This window comes from Brassica rapa, chromosome A07 (genome assembly GCF_000309985.2).
Source record: "Brassica rapa cultivar Chiifu-401-42 chromosome A07, CAAS_Brap_v3.01, whole genome shotgun sequence".
NCBI lineage: Eukaryota > Viridiplantae > Streptophyta > Magnoliopsida > Brassicales > Brassicaceae > Brassica > Brassica rapa.
The window spans coordinates 9,173,414-9,192,374 of record NC_024801.2 but is presented as its reverse complement, the minus strand read 5'-3'; the positions used below and the strand labels follow the sequence as shown (position 1 = coordinate 9,192,374).

General features: G+C 38.0%; 3 protein-coding genes across 5 annotated transcripts; 2 read left to right on the top strand and 1 right to left on the bottom strand.

Annotated features, from left to right (window-relative positions):
- The first annotated feature begins 1,383 nt into the window (after positions 1-1,383).
- Positions 1,384-3,975, top strand: LOC103828701 (UDP-glucuronate 4-epimerase 6). Its single transcript, XM_009104326.2, has 2 exons — positions 1,384-3,175; positions 3,783-3,975. The coding sequence occupies exon 1, from the start codon at positions 1,610-1,612 to the stop codon at positions 2,972-2,974; it is 1,365 nt and encodes a 454-aa protein (XP_009102574.1). The 5' UTR covers positions 1,384-1,609; the 3' UTR covers positions 2,975-3,175; positions 3,783-3,975.
- Positions 3,976-6,289: 2,314 nt separating this feature from the next.
- On the top strand, positions 6,290-9,613 carry LOC103828699 (protein ECERIFERUM 26-like). 2 transcript variants are annotated; one of them, XM_033274486.1, is made up of 3 exons: positions 6,290-6,425; positions 6,459-6,850; positions 8,585-9,613. In XM_033274486.1, the coding sequence occupies exons 1-3, from the start codon at positions 6,416-6,418 to the stop codon at positions 9,428-9,430; spliced, it is 1,248 nt and encodes a 415-aa protein (XP_033130377.1). In that variant the 5' UTR covers positions 6,290-6,415; the 3' UTR covers positions 9,431-9,613. The 2 variants fall into 2 exon arrangements, with proteins under 2 accessions (XP_033130377.1, XP_009102573.1); XM_009104325.2 differs by having other exon boundaries at positions 6,401-6,850.
- Positions 9,614-10,388: 775 nt separating this feature from the next.
- On the bottom strand, positions 10,389-13,754 carry LOC103828698 (serine/arginine repetitive matrix protein 2). 2 transcript variants are annotated; one of them, XM_009104323.3, is made up of 4 exons: positions 12,944-13,754; positions 12,418-12,855; positions 11,784-12,309; positions 10,389-11,688 (listed from the first exon to the last, which is right to left on the bottom strand). In XM_009104323.3, the coding sequence occupies exons 1-4, from the start codon at positions 13,494-13,496 to the stop codon at positions 10,578-10,580; spliced, it is 2,628 nt and encodes an 875-aa protein (XP_009102571.1). In that variant the 5' UTR covers positions 13,497-13,754; the 3' UTR covers positions 10,389-10,577. The 2 variants fall into 2 exon arrangements, with proteins under 2 accessions (XP_009102571.1, XP_009102572.1); XM_009104324.3 differs by having other exon boundaries at positions 11,784-12,297; positions 12,944-13,750.
- Between the last annotated feature and the right edge of the window lie 5,207 nt (positions 13,755-18,961).

Sequence of the window (18,961 nt, the reverse complement as noted above, 5' to 3'; positions counted from 1 at the left end):
TTGGGCTGAGGCACAGATATTGAACGAACAGCGGACAACACAAACTGTGGAGGATAGGACACCCCCGGCGATTTCAGGCAGATGGTGTTTCACAGATGGTTCTTGGAAAGAAAATGATACCTTCTCCGGACAAGGTTGGTATAGTACGTTAGTAGGATTTGATGGGTTGTTGGGGGCGCGAAATGTTAGAGCTAGTCTCTCTCCTTTCCACGCAGAGATGGAAGCACTAATATGGGCAATGGAGTGTATGAGGAATTTACGGCAGTTTCAGGTCACGTTTGCAACAGATTGTTCTCAATTGGTGAAGATGGTTTCGGAACCAGATGAATGGCCAGCTTTTGCAAATTATTTGGAAGATTTGAAAATCCTGAAAGCAAGTTTCCTCCGATCAGAGATTATCTACGTACCAAGAACGCAAAATACCAAGGCGGATAGCCTCGCACGCAGTGCAAGGACACAATCGTCTTTCGTTGTTCACATGGATGCAGATCACCCAATGTGGTTTACAGAGTCAGTATGAGTCTGTAAAAGTCGATGACAAAAAAAAAAAATCAAATATTTATGGGTGAACCTAAGTTCTGTTCAATATTTATCTTAACTACGTTTAACGTCTTTCGAATACTCCATGAGGTCGTTTCTAAACCTTTAACATAAACTAAGAAAAAATTTAAGCATATTAATTTTTTTTTATTAAATTTAGTTATGATCTTTTCGTTCTATCTATATATTCAACAAATTTTTCTAAGTTGCATTCATCAAAATATATGGTTTTTATGTTAGCCTTGCATTCACTTACAAAAAAAGAGGTAGTCCTACTTTAAGTATACCGCATAATAACTTGAAATAGCTTAAATTTAAAACGTATTACATTTAAATGAGTGAATTAGCTAGGTAGTTATTCTAGAATTCCTCTAGAATTTCGTTTCATCTTTATAATTATGAAAAATATATATTTATATATATGCTAAATGAAAATTTTGATTGAGTACTTGCAACATTTTTCTTAATCTTAACATATTGAATCTATAAAGATCAAAGAAACCCATGAAAACCAAAAAAGTTAAGAAAACGACAAATTTTGATACCTAGTAGCAATGAATAAAACTGCATAGTTAATAAACAGATCTTGACTATAAAATAAGTAAACAACCCAAAGACTTTTTAAAGATTGCAAAAGTAAACTCTGTAAGAAGAAGTGAAATCTAACTCTCTCCAATGTGGCTTAAGCCCTAACTTCCACATCCTTAATATTTTTGGTAAAATCACACTCGTGTTAAAAAACTAACGTCACCATCACAACTACAACAGTACTTTTTGTTTTTTGGGTAAATTTTATTATATTTTAGAAATTAACTCGTGGATTTATATGATATCTTTATTACAGAAAAAGTGGGTTCCGACCAGCTAAATTTCTCTCTTTGTCTTTATAATCATAAGCTCGTTCTTCACTTGGTTTCTCAGGGCTAGAAAGAAAAACTCCCTGAAACCCTCAAGTCTCTTAAAAATCTTCGAAAATATAACATTTTCTCAAGCCTCTTCTTCAATCCAGAGAGAAGAATAATCAACAATCAAATCTAAATCAGTTCGAGTTTCCATCGAAAAGACGAAAATGCCACTGTCGGCTACGGCGGATACAAGCAAGACGGTGAAGCTGGAGAGGTACAACAGCTACCTCCGGAAGATCCACAGCACAAAAGTTCTAAAGGCTTCTTCTAAAGTTCTTTTCCGAGCAACACTCCTCATCGCTCTAGTTCTTGTCCTACTCTTCGCAGTCAACTACCATCCACACTCCGACAGCCACCATCTCCACCGACGCAGCTTCTTATCCACCGGACTCTTCTCTTCCTCCTCCTCGTCTCTAGGCGAAGGAGCCGCTTGGGAGAAGCGAGTAAGACAATCCTCAACAGCAAAACGACAACACGGCCTCTCCGTCCTCGTAACCGGAGCTGCCGGATTCGTCGGATCTCACTGCTCAATCGCGCTTAGGAAACGCGGCGACGGAGTCTTAGGATTCGACAACTTCAACGACTACTACGATCCATCACTCAAAAGAGCGAGACAACACCTCCTAGAGAAGAACCAAGTGTTCATCGTCGAAGGAGATCTCAACGACGGACCTCTCCTGCGTAAGCTCTTCGACATCGTCCCTTTCACTCACGTCCTTCACTTAGCAGCTCAAGCCGGAGTTCGTTACGCCATGAAGAACCCTCAGTCTTATATCAGCTCAAACATCGCTGGTCTCGTTAACCTCCTCGAAGTAGCCAAAGCAGCTAACCCTCAGCCTGCGATCGTCTGGGCTTCGTCTAGCTCCGTGTACGGTCTCAACACCGAGAATCCCTTCTCTGAAGAACACAGAACGGATCAGCCGGCGAGTCTTTACGCGGCGACGAAGAAAGCAGGGGAGGAGATAGCTCACACTTACAACCACATCTACGGTCTTTCGTTAACCGGACTCCGGTTCTTTACGGTTTACGGTCCTTGGGGAAGACCAGACATGGCTTACTTCTTCTTCACTAAAGACATACTCCACGGGAAGTCTATCGACATTTACCGAACTCAGGACAATCAAGAAGTGGCGCGTGACTTCACCTACATCGACGACATCGTTAAAGGATGTGTCGGTGCGTTGGATACGGCGGAGAAAAGTACCGGAAGCGGCGGAAAGAAGCGAGGACCGGCTCAGCTACGTGTCTACAATCTCGGGAACACTTCTCCGGTTCCGGTGGGGAGATTGGTTTCGATATTGGAAGGGTTGTTAGGGACGAAAGCGAAGAAGCATCTGATCAAAATGCCTAGAAACGGTGACGTGCCTTACACGCATGCGAATGTGAGCTTAGCTTATAGAGATTTCGGGTATAAACCGACGACGGATCTCGCGGCGGGGTTGAGGAAGTTCGTCAAGTGGTACGTTAGTTATTATGGGATACAGCCGAGGGTGAAAAAGGAAAACTCTCACGCCGACGAATCCGCTTAATAATCTCTCTGCTTCATCATCATCACATGCCTGTTTATTTTTCTTTTTTTTTTCAAAAAAATATAGTTACAGGGACAGTTTTCTGTACTTTTCCCATTTTTTCTTTATTTTAAAAATGCCAAAAATCATTAATGTTTTTTATGGTGGTCCTTTTTTAGGGGATCAAAGTGGGGAATTATATTGTTACAGCTGTATGTTATAATTTTTTTTTTTTTTTGTCAGCAAACAAACAGACTCATATAGACTCTGTGAACCAAACTGGTAGCTCCGCATCCATATGGACTACAAACGAGGGTTGCTTTTTTGCACTGCGTGCTAGACTATCCGCCCTTGTGTTTAGCGTCCATCGTATATGGATGAGCTCTGAGCTGTGGAAACTTCTTTGTAGGATCTTGATATCTTCCAAATAACTTGCAAATGCGGGCCATTCTTCGGGTTCAGAAACCATCTTCACCAACTGAGAATAATCCGTCGCAAAAGTAACATTATATTGTCTTAAGTTCCTCATACATTCCATTGCCCATATGAGCGCCTCTATCTCCGAGTGCAGTGGGGATTGACCCGCTCTAGTATTCCTTGCTCCCATCAGACTGTCAAAACCTTCTAGAGTACTACACTATCCTTGTCCCGAAAACCGATCATTTTCCTTCCATGAACCATCCGTGAAACACCATCTACCAGAAATAGTGGGCAATGTCGCATCCACTACCATTCGGGTCTGATCAGACCCCTGTTCATTTTTAATTTGCGCCTCAGCCCAGAGGGCCGATTCTGTTTCCGCCAACTTGAGGGTATCGCGGGGATCAATATAGAAGAACAAAAAGAAAAGAAAAGAGAGGGTACAATTTGAAGTATATGTGGGATTTTTATGTAATAAATACGGGTTAATGATCTTGCTGGAAATCGTTTAGAGAGAAGATCTTAGCCGCTGAACTTTTATAACCAAGAGATGAAATCTGTGATCCTTTATCAACTGTAATATAAGTTTTATTCTCCTTTTATCTTTTCTGACTTTTATCTTATATCATTTTACTTGTTCTTTGATATTTCATGCCAAATCCACGAATGTAGAGTAGAGACGAATTGAGCTAAACCCGAACTAAAGAGTAAACCGGATTTGACTTTGGGCACATGATTTTACTGTGTTATTCCGAATCGCAATAAACCAAAAAAGAGAAAAGAAGAGGACCATATATAGGACCTCCTTTTTCGTCATCAATCATCATATTTTGGTTTGAATGTTATTATCATAATATCATCTTTATTTTTTTATGCTTTCTTTTATGAACTTTAGCTTTTATTTTCTGTATCGATAATATAAACTTCGGTAATTATTAAGATATTCCCTTTTGAAGGTGCCATGTTTGCCAATAGCACTTCTAATAGATTTCATATGGTTTTCTCAGTATATGTTAAACACAAAATATAATTATATTTAATTGTATGTATCTTAAATATAAAAACACATATAAAAAAATCTAAGAGATGGTTTTTATCAAATTTTAAATATCCAAAATAATACTATATATATATTGATATTTTTATTTTAATATGTTTACAAATGTTTTATGAGATACATTTATTGAAAATGCTATTGGAAGTAGCATTTTAATTGTAAAAGAATTTCTACATTTATTTCAATTGATATTTTCTTCAAAAAAATAATTACTAAATTTCAGCAGTAATAAAAAATTTCTTCCACAACTATAAAAAACTTGTAAAATAAAAATCTACCTGAAGAACAAATATTGTAATAAAAAAATCTAATAAATTAAGATTAAGTTGGTCCATATAAAAATCATAAGTTCAAGATTCCATTTATGGGCTTCAATACAAATCCCATATGAAAATAATCGTTGTTTTGAATTCGAAGAAACACTTAGGGCATCTCCATCTCCACTTCATAGTTTAGTCCATAAATGGAATAGACTAATCTTTTATTTTTTGTTCATGTTCCATCTTTCACTCTATTTATCGAGTAAATTATAGAGTGAAGACGAAGATACTCTTAAATATAGATTCAAAACATTTAATTAACTAACCGTACCTCTTTTTTTTACTCTTTTTTTAATTAGTTGTTGAGATACCATGTTTGCAATATTGTTGCTATACTAGCCATAAACGGATAAACCTCGATTACGCAAGATATATTTAGAAAGGGTCAAACTAAAATTTATTTGTGCTTTTACACTCTTTTAAACAGTCATTATTATTTTATACATGGATGCCACATATGAACTAAAAGGAAAAAATCGTACGTCTTACTCTACATTTTCAGAACACATAGAATGCTATATCAATTGATATGGTTCTTCAAATAGTTTTGAGAAGTAGGTTGTATTAACGGATGAGTCAGAATATTTTAGATTGGTTGGCTAAGAGTCTAAGACTATACTGGGAAGAACATCTACTTTCACTCCAAAGTGTTGGAAACTTTTGACCAGGTTTCTTCTATGGATCTAATTCAATTTCACAGTTAACACGGACAGTGATGCTACAAATGTTGGACGTATAGGTTCGTTTTCATGTAAATTCACAAACAATATTTATATTTATATTTTGTATATCGTCTTAGTCCTCATTGTCAAAACTTGCCAAGTAGATAAAAAGATCGATGGAGAAATGTTCCGCCGATCCTTAATAGAATGGATGCATTTGCTAATAATAGGGCCACCTTCACCCACTCGTAACGTACATTGTCTCTGTTATATATAACAACATGATTAGATTATAGTGATTCTATATAACAAGGATGAAAGAGATAGACACTTGGACCATCTCCAATGGATTACTCTATTTTTTACTCTTAAATAGAGTATTTTATAATAGAGATTGAGTTTGCTCCAATGATACTTTATTTTAGAGTAGAAAATAGAGTGATGAACAAGAAAAAATAAGTTACTCTATATTTGAAGTAAACCTATTTTTCACTCTATTATAGAGTGAAAAATAGAGTACTCTTTGAGTATTTTTACTCTAAACTCTATTTTAGAATGAAAATAGAGTGGATTGGAGATGCCTTTAAAAGAACAGTAAAATTTTTGAGAAATGGTGTAAATAACCTAGGAATTAATCTGGAAAAGATAAAAAGAATGAGAGAAACTCTATCAAGATAAACAGCTTTATAGTTTTTTTTAATGCTGTAAACAATAAGTTATAAATTCTTAAACCCGTATTTATAAGTTTCAAAACCAAATATCATTTTTGACATAGATATGTTTTCTAAACCGATTAAGATACTTTTTAGTGATACACCGATATTAAGTCAGAGCTAAAATTAACAGTAAATAAATTATCTGTAAAGAAATATATTTTAATGTTTTTTTTTTTGAAAAAGAAATATATTTATTGTTCCTATATATTATTTAGACATGACCGAGCGATCACTCATAATCATCTTTGCCAATATTTCTTACATCTGTTTTCTCTTTTCTTATACACATGCCTCGACTTCAAGAAGAGGGAAGCGGTCCAGTTCATGGCTTCTGGATGTCGACAGTGGGTTCAGCCCGACCGACAGAAACTGGTACAGTTCACCAACCCACCGGTTTAGACCTAGCCATGAAACTCCACTACATAAAGGCGGTTTATATTTACTTAGCCGAGATGACACGTGATTTAACCGTGATGCACGTGAAAGAGACCTTTTTCACAGTATTCGACCAAATCTCATGGATCACTGGCAGGTTAAGGCGGCGTGACTCGGGACGTCCGTTCATAAAGTGTAACGACTGTGGCACGCGTGTTGTTGAAAGTCAGTGCGATCTCACAGTGGATGAGTGGCTATGTGTACCGGACCGGTCCGTTGATGAGTCTTTGGTGTATCATCAACCAGTTGGACCGGAGTTGGCATACTCTCCTTTGATCTATATTCAGGTACTCTCCTTTGACATGTACTAATTTACGTAAAATATATACACGTGTGACGTGTCCCTAAAATAAACAACTGATCAGTATGACTTTTGGTCCATTACATATAATTATACGAAACTAGAGAATATATGTACAGTGAAACCTCTATAAATTAATAATGTTGGGACTAGACCAAAACTATAATTTTTTATTAATTTATAAAAATATTAATTTATCGATATACTAATTGAACCAAAAACTCAATTTGAAATTATAAAATTATATTATTTTATAGAGATTTTTAGTGTATATTAATTTATAGAATATTAATTTAAAGAGGTTATACTGTATATTTATACAAAAAGAAAAAAAAATGAAAAGAAAAACGTGAAATAAGATTTGGCATTGCAACATTGCCATCAAGACTGATTCTAGACTTACTACGCAGATCAAACGGGTCTCTTGCTACCTAGTAAAATTAAGTAAACTATGATATTGTGTTATTTTAAGTTGTGTCTGATTCATGGTTAAAGAAAAACCAAGGAGTTGTGTTAGAGAATTAAATACTATATCCGGTTAAAAATGTAAGATGATCTATAGAGATTTTTTTGGATGTTTCAAAATGTTTGAGATTTTAGAATCACTAAGTTCACTTTAATTTTATTTTGACATCTCTAAGTTTACATTAAACATTTTGAAACATAATGGTTTAGTATTAGAATCTACCCACTATGGATCTCAACATATTGCCTAGCATTTAGTCATTCTAGATATTTTCTTTGCAAAAGTATCCTAATTTCTGCAAACCTTGACTATTAGTACTGGTTTTCGCCAACATCTACCTTGGTTATCCAACAGAATCTTTTAAGTACGTTCAGAAAAAAATCCGTGATAAACAAAAACAAAGCTAATTTACATATGTGTTAGGGTTAAAATTCGTTGTTCAAATAGTTGACATGTTTTTTCTTGACATGGTCTATATAGTTGCATGAAATATCATGCTCATTTAATGAAGGAGTACAGTAAAACTCTATACATAATAACACTGAAATTATGATATTTTATTAATTTTTTTTGATAGCTCTGGTGCGATTTCGAAGGCTTTCTAGGCCCAATGACTAATCACCAAGAAGTACATAGAAATCTGGGTTTTCTTGCCACTTAAGGCGTCTATGAATGGCCAAGGGGAATCGAACCCAAGATATTTCATTAATTTATAGAGTTATTAAGTTACAAATGTTTCTTTTTTAGATTTTTTTTATCACAAATTATGTTTTTTCTAAAATAAGAAAAATATTTTATTTTAGTATATATAGATCAATTAACTTTTTTGAAATTTTGCATCTATATTGGTTCTATTATATACTTTGGTGTATATAAAAGTTGTTTCTTACAGTTTAAATGTGATTTTAGATATAATTTTACTAAATAGTATTAAAATATATTAAGTGTTAAGAAAATATTAAGATAAATTATTATGAATATAAAACAAATAATATAAGGGTTATGTGTATACATATAAATTATTAATTTATAATTTTTATGAGATTATATATTTACATAGGATTTTATAAGAATTTATTATTTTATTATCATATCGATTTGTGTCATATTTTAAACCTAATTCTAAACTATATAAATTAATTAATTTATGTGTTTATTAATTTTTAGGGTTTCTACCGTATATATTGTCATTTGTAAAAGAAAAGTAAAAGTAGACATTAAAACATTTGGTTTAATCCGGTTTTGTTGCCGTAGATGACTCGATATAAATGCGGTGGATTAGCATTAGGCTTGAGCTGGGCCCATATCATGGGAGACCCATTCTCTCTTTCTCATATCTTCAGCCTATGGACTCGGGCCTTAGCTGGAGAAGTGATCTACTGCCCCCAAACCTCTGGTTCGAGAAGAGGCTTCCCAAAACCCAATTCCACTGGCAAAGAACCTAATTCCATCAAACAGGTTGACCCGGTTGGAGATCTCTGGGTCGCTCCGAATAAAACCAAAATGGCAACATATTCCTTCAAAGTAACGGTCAACGATATAAAAACAAACTTTCCCGCGAAAGGATTTGAGTTCGAGATTCTCAGTGGGATCGTATGGAAATGCATAGCGAAGGCGAGAGGAGACTCGGAGCCGGTTACGATCACGATCGTCAGATCTGACCCAAACGAACTGAAACCTAGAGCGGTGAGAAACTGTCAGATGATTAGCTCCGTTCACGTCGATTTCTCGGTGGCGGAAGTCAATTTGGAGGAGATTGTGAAATCTATCGGAGAGGCGACAGATGAGAGGTTCTGGATCGATGAGATCGGAGAGAGAGATGATGGTGTTTTGGATTTGGTCGTCTACGGTGCGGAACTGACGTTTGTGGATCTAACCCAAGTTGATTTCTACGAGGCGAAAATAAGGGAGACGTCGCCGGTGTCGGTCTACTGTAATGTTCAGGGGATAGGAGATGAGGGAGCGGTGGTGATTTTGCCGGCGGCTAAGGAGGGGGAGAGGGTTGTGACCGTGACGTTGCCGGAGGCTGAGATGGATAAGGTTAAATGCGAACTGAAGAAGTGTGGTTTAATCACGCCATTAGTTAACGGAGGAGGATGAACAAAGAAAGTCCCCGTTGTTTATTTTATTTTCTTTAGAAAGTGTGTTTACATTGCTTTCTAATGTATGATGAGTTTGTGTGGAGGAGATTGAAATAAGACAAACAGTTCGTGATCGTAGTATAGGCAATGATGTTTGTTCGAATGATTATGGTAATAGTAATGCATGCTTGATTTTGTGCGAGTGTGTGGAAAGCATATTTGATTACGGATGAATATTAATATTAGTGAACATGATATAGAGAGAGAGAGATGTTTCTACATATATAATATTTTAATGCTTGTTGTTTGAATTGTTGTTATTTTGTATTTTTTTTGTCATCATCAACCCTACTGAGTTTGCGTACGAAATGGACATCTTAAATTTGATTAGATGGGGGCCAAGAGTACATAGATCATACGTCTTGTTCGATGATGCATCATCCCTGGAAGTTGGAGTTTAGGGTTTTCATTACTCGGCAATTTCAAAAGCACATCTTCAATACAAGTAATTGAAGCAAGCATAGAAAGAAATCAGTCAAGAAGAGGGTTAAGTGAGCGGGCTTAGCCAACGTGGAAGCACATACTGTGAGAAGTAGGAATCGTGAGAAACCTCGGCAGGCAGGATATGGAGTCCATGTACTCCTTGCAACGGCCAAATCTCATAATGAAGACGTCCATAGACACGTTCTTGATCCTCCTCCTTGTGAAGATTAAACTTGCAAGTCCTCAAGTTTAACAAGACCATACCGTTTTTGTATAAACCAACCCCCAACAAAAACTCAGTCGTGTCGGTCTATAAAAATATATAGAAAAGCGCAAATACGGAGACCCTCTCCAACATGAGCTGAGACACAGAGTTAAACTTATAAAAATAACTAATGACTTTGAGGTTCTAATTCATCACTAACCTAAGAAACCCACCCAATAGATAATAATTTGCTCTTTTCTCGGTGCTTTAATTCCTTAAATAGACCATGAATATAAAGTTACCTTGCTCTTTTACTTGAAAGCTGAAAGCCTGAAACAACAACCTCGTTCACATTGGAAGTAAGTAAAGTAGAAACAACTTTGATAATTTTAAACAGATTACCGAAAGTAGCATTGACTTAAATTTGAAAAAGTAGATGGTTTCAATTGGAGAAAAAGGCTGTTATTTAAACAGCTGATCATTCAGAACTAACCGGAGAGGATCTGTCGCCTCGTCCTTTGTCGTCACCAGGAGAAGCTGACCTCAATCTTTCATGACGTTTTGATCTTTTATCCCTTGAACTGTTCCTCTTCTCTCTCGATCTAGACCTCGAGTGTCCCTTTTGTCTTGATGATTTCTTTTCATCAGGGGATGACCTTCTCTCTCTCCTATGCGTACCCTCAGAAGACACTGACCTCGACCGCCTTCCACTGCGTCGCTTAGACTTTCTGTCCCTGCTCTGAGTCTCCTTGGTGTGATGACTACGCTTACCTTCCACTGATTTTGACCTGGACCTCCTTCTACGTGATCCTGTCTTTTTGTCATCATCCACCTCATTTCTCCTAGAAGATCTGTGTTTAGTTTCCAATGATCTAGACCTTCCCCTCCTCTCCTCCTTCATATTGTCGTCATTGTCTTCAGCACCATCAACTTCCTCATGAGAGCCATTGTTGATTTCCAATGATCTAGACCTGGACCTCACCCTGTGTTTCCGTTCAGTATCATCAGAACTTCTGGATGAGGCTCTGGTTCTTTTCCGATCTTCACGAGATCTTGACCTTGCCCGGTTTTTGTGATGTTTCAGTTCCTCATCTCTAGCTTCATCCTTCTTATCTGCGGAATCTTCCACTGATCTTGACCTTGAACGAGCTCTACGTTGGTGTTTTGTTTCTTCATCATCTCTTGGTGTTGACTTAGTTTCCTTATCTCGCCTTGGCGATCGTGAGCCAGTACGAGATGATTTCTTATCCCCACGAGATGAGCTATCACGTCGATGTCTTGACAGCTCTGAATCATCCTGCTTGGATTTTCTCTTCTTGGGGCTTACACTCCTACTTCTCCTCGACCTAGATGGATGCTGCTCATCTGATCTACCGTATCTCCTACTTTCAGAAATATCCCTAGAATCTCTATATGACCGCCTTCTCTCCTCATAGGTTGATCGCCGGTGAAATCTAAACGGTGATCTTGACCTATGACTTCGAGGGCGACGAAAGGGTGGTGAATAAGTCGGAGATCTCCTCCTTCGCCTGTAACTAATTGGTGATTTTGACTTTGATCTAGACCTGGCAGGAGAGTTGGATGGTGACCTGCACAAGAGTGGTGACTATCAGTTCAGCTCTCAAATAATATGACAATGTCATCAAAAAGAGCAAAGAGCAAGCCACAGGTCATGGAAGCCCACCTAGGTTTCTTGTCGTCTTCTTTCTCATCATTTACAACTCCATCAGGATTCAGTTTCCTGCTTATCTCTGCAGCTCTAGCTGCTGCAAGCTCGGTGGCAGACTTCATGGTGGCAGCCCTATTCGCAGCCTGCTGAGTAGCCATGGCTTGTTGCATCAGTATAGCCTGTTGGAACTGCATCTGCTGCATCGCGACGGCCTGTTGCATCATCATTGGTAGTGAGGACGAAGAAGAGTTATCCGAAGATGGTTTTCGAGGAAGCGATTTCGCAATCTCAACATTCAAAGGCCTACCACAGACTTCCATATTATTTAATGCCAAAGCAGCGGTTGCTTCTTCGGTCTTTCCGTATTCTATATAAGCAAGATCCTTCGAATCAGTTATAGTACAGTTAACCACTGTGCCACAGAAGCTAAACAGCTGCTTGAGCTGTTCAGTTGTAAGCAGTGGACTCAGGTTGCTAACTTGGAGAAATTTCTTCAACGCTTCCCCCGTTACTTCTTTTTCCGGGGAACCTAAACCAGAAACTACTTCAACTCATGAGTATCCCAACAGGAAGCAAACTAAATTTCTATGTAATCATATACCAAAATCGATAATATATTATAGAGACAAAGAATGAAAGGACAGAATACCTAAAGAGCCTTTGTTTGATCGAGCCTGTGCTTGCATCTGAGAAGCATGGGCTTGAAGGGTTTGTGCGGCAACAATAGCCTGAGCAGCAGCCATTGCTGCAGCGGAAGGCGCCATAGGTACCTGACTTAGATTACCCATGCTAGTTGTTGCAGCTATAGCAGTCATGAGCAAATTCTGTGGAGGGTGATTCAACTTGCACATAGTGTTTGCACATCTACCATTAAGATATTCCCGGCACACTTCCCCAAGAGAAGCTCCAACCCCAGGCAATATAGCACCACCGGAAGGACCAAGGGAAATGCCAGGAACCATCCCTAACATCCCGGGGAAAGCACCCGAAACAGAGCCAGTGTAGTTCGGCATGTTTGGCATTGTCTGGTTGATGAGGTTTGAGTATGAAGCTGGAGCAGAACCAATCAGTCCGGTGGAAGAAGAGCCTGTTACAGTTTTTGATAAAGACAGAAGCTTTTAACATCAAACGAACAATGATAAGTTAATTACTTGAAAGTGAGAACAAGATCATACCTTGGCTAAAGAAAACAGGGAAAGGACTTCCCATGATAGCAACGCCATTGCACTCAACGCTCACCATATAGTTACCTCTCTTAGGCACAACGTAGGTAACAAAATAACTCCCATCTCCAACATCTTTCACCACTCCTTCCTGATCAGTACCACCAACACCTACACCAGGAGACACTTTGACCCTAATCAAAGCCCCACCATTCGGAACTTTTCTTCCATCAGAGTCCTTCGTTATAACTATAAACGTTGACGGAGCACAGGCCGTTCCTCCACCGATGCCAGCTCCGGAAGCCGTGGACTTACTCGGATCCACAGGACCGATTGGTTTCCTCGATAGGTAATCAGATTCGTCGTCTGAATCGCTGTCGGATTCTGGCGAAGATTCCGGTGCCGCGGAGGATGGGGCAGGTTCAATCAACGGCGTTTGTTGGTCGACGCCTTTGAAAGTGGCGTCGAAAGCTGCTTTTGCGGCGGCGTCTTTCTCTCCGTCGTCTTTGATTTTGGCGTCTTCGGCGTGTTTCATCCAGAAGGGCTTACCGGCGTTAGAAGCCATTGAAGCAAGCAGCGCTTCACAGCAGTTTCGGCTTTCGTCGATCTGAGATGAACACCGGCGCGGAGGTAAGTCAATTTTGGATAGAGCAGAGGCTAAGCTTCCATCACCAAAACTAGAGAGAGGCAGAATGGGGGGAAATCGGAGGTAGATCCCGGCGGGTCTAGGGTTTGTAGATATGCAATCGAATCGAAGAGGAAAGAGGACAAAGTCGAATCTTTTTATCTATGCCGCAAGTGGACGATTTCTTTAATTATTTATTTTTTCTTTTCTTTTCTTTTTAGGCCTAGGCAAAGAACTATAACCCTCTGTACGAACAAGCGGCTCTTCGAGTTTTAGGTCCCTATTTTGATCCACATTTAGAAAGCCCAGATTTATTTTTGAAATTAAATAAAGTCTTTTTATATAATTTTTATATAAGATAATGTATAGGTTTGAATACATTTAATTGGGAGCATTGCACCATACCAAACTGAAAAAAAAAAATTAAGCTGAATTTCATAAATAACCGAACATATCCTATATCTTTGGAATAGAAAAATAGAAACCGAACTGAGAATCAAATGAGTACTTAAACTTTTAAAATACAAATTATATATCTACAAATATTAATTATATTTAATTTCTAAATCACCAAATATCCTAAAAATACTATTATAAACCAAATTATGCAAAAAAAAATTAACGACTCAAATATTTTTTATTCAAAAAATTAATAGTTAATTATTTATCCTATATTTTTTTCCAAACAGCCTAAACTACCTGATTTAAAGCACAAGATATTTAACATTTGTGAAAATTCAATAAAACATATCAAATGCATTTTTTTAGAATTTGTATAGTAAATAACATGTTTTATTTAAACCAATCTTTTTTTTTACTAATTCCATTTAAATCTCCAACCCATTTAGACCATTTGATATTTTTTATGATAAAATTAATCATTTAGTTTATATATAAGAATGTAAGATCAAATCTTAATAATTGATTGCATGTAATTAATTAAATTAATGTTTCATAGTTGAATAGTTGACATTAAGGCTTTTAGTTTCTAATTCACGTAAAAATGAAAAAGAAATGTTATACACCAGAAGATTCTCCATTATAACATATATTAAACATAACTAAACCATTGAAATTTTTATATTATTAATGAAACTATATGTGGTAATGATTACGTCATGTGTAAATATGTTTGAATAATTTGTCTTTATTGTCAAAATAATTATATAATAGATTCTGAGAGAATAATAAATAAGTTCATTTAAATTATGTTAAGTATTTATATAGTTAGAGAAATATAAGGTAAGACAAAAAATAGTTAAATCTAATAAAATGGTCTAACAACTTTGTTTAAATAGATTTTTTAAGAATCATTCCATTTTAATAGTATAGATAGGTTTATTATCACAGCTCTGTTTAAGATATTGAGACCAAAATTACAAAATAACATTGTATTGGATTTTTTTTTTTTTTTGTCATCGACTTTTACAGACTCATACTGACTCTGTAAACCACATCGGGTGATCTGCATCCATGTGAACAACGAAAGACGATTGTGTCCTTGCACTGCGTGCGAGGCTATCCGCCTTGGTATTTTGCGTTCTTGGTACATAGATAATCTCTGATCGGAGGAAACTTGTTTTCAGGATTTTCAAATCTTCCAAATAATTTGCAAAAGCTGGCCATTCATCTGGTTCCGAAACCATCTTCACCAATTGAGAACAATCTGTTGCAAACGTGACCTGAAACTGCCGTAAATTCCTCATACACTCCATTGCCCATATTAGTGCTTCCATCTCTGCGTGGAGAGGAGAGAGACTAGCTCTAACATTTCGCGCCCCCAACAACCCATCAAATCCTACTAACGTACTATACCAACCTTGTCCCGAGAAGGTATCATTTTCTTTCCAAGAACCATCTGTGAAACACCATATGCCTGAAATCGCCGGGGGTGTCCTATCCTCCACAGTTTGTGTTGTCCGCTGTTCGTTCAATATCTGTGCCTCAGCCCAAAGTGTTGATTCCGTTGCTGCCAACTTAAGGGTATCCCTAGGATCAATGTCCAGGTTGCTAAAGACTTTATTATTCCTTCCTTTCCAAATGTACCATAATATCCAAGCAAACTGATGATCATCCATCTGAGGAAAGACTCTCCAAAAAAGATGATCCATGTTTGTGAAGAGAGAAGAGGTTGGAAAAATATCTGGATTTGATGGTATCTTCGAGAGAGCCCAAACCTGAAGTGCTGGAGGACATTCGAAAAACACATGGTTTATTGATTCCTCAGAGGCTCCACATCTTGCACAACATGTGTCTCCTTGTATTCCTCTTGCATGCAGATTCTTCTTAACTGCTATACATCCGGTCACCAATTGCCAAAGAAAATGTTTTAATTTTGGAGGACACCTTATTTTCCAACAGAAAGCCTTTAGTATATCGACGGTAGGTCCAATGAGTAATGGTGGTCTTATCTTGTCTGGATAAACTCGTTCTGCCTGATATCCAGATTTAACTGTATATTTTCCATTTTTTGTGAAGTGCCATCCATCTTTGTCTAACATCTGAGTCCTGCTCAACGGTATACTTTCTATAATTTTCACATCCTGCGGATCCACCAAATCCCTAAGTACCTGTAAGTTCCAAGTTCGCGAAGTGGTATTAATGAGGGAATCCACTGTAAGGTCTGGGTAGAAATTGTGTTGATTTTTATTGGCTGGTCTCGGGCGAGTGGTTGGGAGCCAGGGATCGTTCCATACAGAGATAGAAGATCCTGATCCCACCCGTTTGATTAGTCCTTTGTTTACCAGAGATCTAGCAGATACTATACTCCGCCAGCCATATGACGGAGAATATGAACGGATCGGTTCCAGGGGTGAGGCATTCCTAAAGTACCGACCTTTGAAGACACGAGAAAATAAGGTATTTGGCTTCTCTATCAGCCGCCACAACTGCTTAGCTAGCATCGCTGTGTTAAAATCCGTGATATCTTTGAACCCCAAACCTCCTTCATCCTTATCTACACATACTTTGTCCCATGATTTCCAGTGCATACCTTTTGTACTTCCCCCTGGACTCCACCAAAATCGTGCTACCGCACTCGTTAGCTTTTTTACGGTTGCCTTAGGCAAACGATAAACAGACATCACGTGATTTGGTAATGCCGTAACCACTGATTTAATAATCACTTCCTTTCCTCCCTTAGTGAAAAACCTAAAAGTCCACCCATTAACTCTGTTATTTAGTCGGTCTTGAACAAAGCCAAAAACTTGTATCTTGGACCCTCCAAGATTTTCCGGTAAACCTAAGTAAGATCCCATTCCTCCTAAATTCTGGATACCCAAAATATTTCTTAACTCCTGGCTGGCCGTTTCCTCAATTTTGTGGCCAAATTGAATGGACGACTTATCAAAATTTATAAGTTGACCTGATGCTGCCTCGTACTCCTTTAATATCCTGAGAATAGTTTGGCATTCTTTTTCCTGAGCTTTACAAAAAAAGAGGCTATCATCCGCAAATAGTAAATGAGATACTGCTGGACATGCCCGAGCTACCTTCATTCCCGTTAGTTGTTGCCCTCTCTCTGCCTTTTTTATATTCGCAATTAAGGCCTCAGTACAAAGAATGAATAAATAAGGAGATAAAGGATCTCCTTGACGTAAGCCTCGATGTGGAGTAATGAGTCCCCGTGGTTGTCCATTTAATAGAACCCGATATTGAACCGAAGATATACACTCCATCATTAGCTTAATCCAGTGTAGATCAAACCCCATCTTCTGTAGTAAGGCTTTGATAAAATCCCATTCCACTCTATCATATGCTTTACTCATATCCGTTTTAATCGCCATAAACTTTCCCTGACACGCCTTATTGGTTCTCAATCCATGGAACATTTCCTGAGCGATAAGAATATTATCAGAAATCAAACGTCCTGCAACAAATGCTGATTGAGTTTCCGAAATAAGAGAAGGGAGACATATTTTCAAACGCTGACACAACACCTTCGAAATAATCTTGTACCCCACATTACAAAGACTAATTGGTCTCAACTCCGTCATCCTGGTGGGCCTTTCCGTCTTTGGAATCATGCATATATTAGTAATATTTATCCTTGGATCCAAATCTCCAGAAACCAGAAAATTATTCACCATATCAACCAAGTCATGTTTAATAATATGCCAAGAGTGCTGGAAAAAAAGAGCAGTCATACCATCTGGACCTGGCGCCTTCTCTGGATGCATCATAAACAAAGCCTCTTTGACCTCAGCTTCAGTCGCTATTCTTAACAATCGTTGATTCATCTGAGGTGTGATACCTGGTGTTACCTCTGAAAGGAAACTATCAAACTCTGATGGCGAAGTGGTACTAAATAGATCTTCGAAATAGTCTACTGCCACTTTCTCCATCCCATTATCCCCTGTGATCCAATTTCCCTCAGCATCATGTAGTCCCACAATCCTATTACGTACCCGCCTTTGCTTGGTTAAAGCATGATAGAATTTTGTGTTAAGATACCCAGATGAGTGCCACATATTCCTGCTTTTCTGATGCCAGTACTCCTCTTCATCCTTATATGCATCTTGTAACTTCCTGGATACTTCCAAAATATCATCCTGTGACCTATTATTATCTGTTTGTACCTCTTCGAGAGCTTTCTGTAAATCATTTATTTTTTCCTTTCCATAAGGAGGATTATTTTTCCGCCATTTAGCAATTTCATGGCGACAATTACCAATTTTTGCCACTATACCTTCAGATTGTCCTGCCCTATAGTTTGACCAGCCCATTGTAATTGATTCCATTAGTCCTTCTTGACCAATCCACCTCTTATCAAATCGAAACTGCCCTTTCCTCCTTGAAACTTTATCTTCTAAATAGGCCACCACCGGCCGATGATCAGACGCCACCATCCCTAAATATTCTGTATAAGAGCACGGAAATAGAGTGTGCCACTCCTCGTTTGCTAAAGCGCGATCTAGACGACATCTGACCGTCACTGCTCCTTTTCCTTTTCCTCTTCTTCCTTGCCATGACATTTTATTTCCCCGAGCCGGAAACTCCAATAATCCACTGTTTCGTATCATATTATTGAAAGGAATAAAAGATTCTGGGCTTCTCAAAGATCCTCCCTCCTTCTCATGGTTTCCAGTGATCTCATTTAAATCGCCAACAATGAACCAAGGCTCAGAACGTGAGAGCCCATCCTTTTCCTTTTCCTCTTCTTCCTTGCCATGACATTTTATTTCCCCGAGCCGGAAACTCCAATAATCCACTGTTTCGTATCATATTATTGAAAGGAATAAAAGATTCTGGGCTTCTCAAAGATCCTCCCTCCTTCTCATGGTTTCCAGTGATCTCATTTAAATCGCCAACAATGAACCAAGGCTCAGAACGTGAGAGCCCATATCTAGTTAACCTTTCCCACACTTGTTCCCTCAGTTTTTGAACTGGATCACCATACACAAAAG

What these genes read in the sequence shown, in the direction of transcription:
- LOC103828701 (XM_009104326.2), top strand. Translation starts at nt 1,610, where the DNA reads ATGCCACTGTCGGCTACGGCGGATACAAGCAAGACGGTGAAGCTGGAG.
- LOC103828699 (XM_009104325.2), top strand. Translation starts at nt 6,416, where the DNA reads ATGCCTCGACTTCAAGAAGAGGGAAGCGGTCCAGTTCATGGCTTCTGG. An exon ending in CTCCTTTGATCTATATTCAG is followed by an intron (nt 6,851 to 8,584) that starts GTACTCTCCTTT and finishes TTGTTGCCGTAG; the next exon opens with ATGACTCGATATAAATGCGG.
- LOC103828698 (XM_009104323.3), bottom strand. Translation starts at nt 13,496, where the DNA reads ATGGCTTCTAACGCCGGTAAGCCCTTCTGGATGAAACACGCCGAAGAC. An exon ending in CCCTGTTTTCTTTAGCCAAG is followed by an intron (nt 12,856 to 12,943) that starts GTATGATCTTGT and finishes AAACTGTAACAG; the next exon opens with GCTCTTCTTCCACCGGACTG. An exon ending in ATCAAACAAAGGCTCTTTAG is followed by an intron (nt 12,310 to 12,417) that starts GTATTCTGTCCT and finishes GAGTTGAAGTAG; the next exon opens with TTTCTGGTTTAGGTTCCCCG.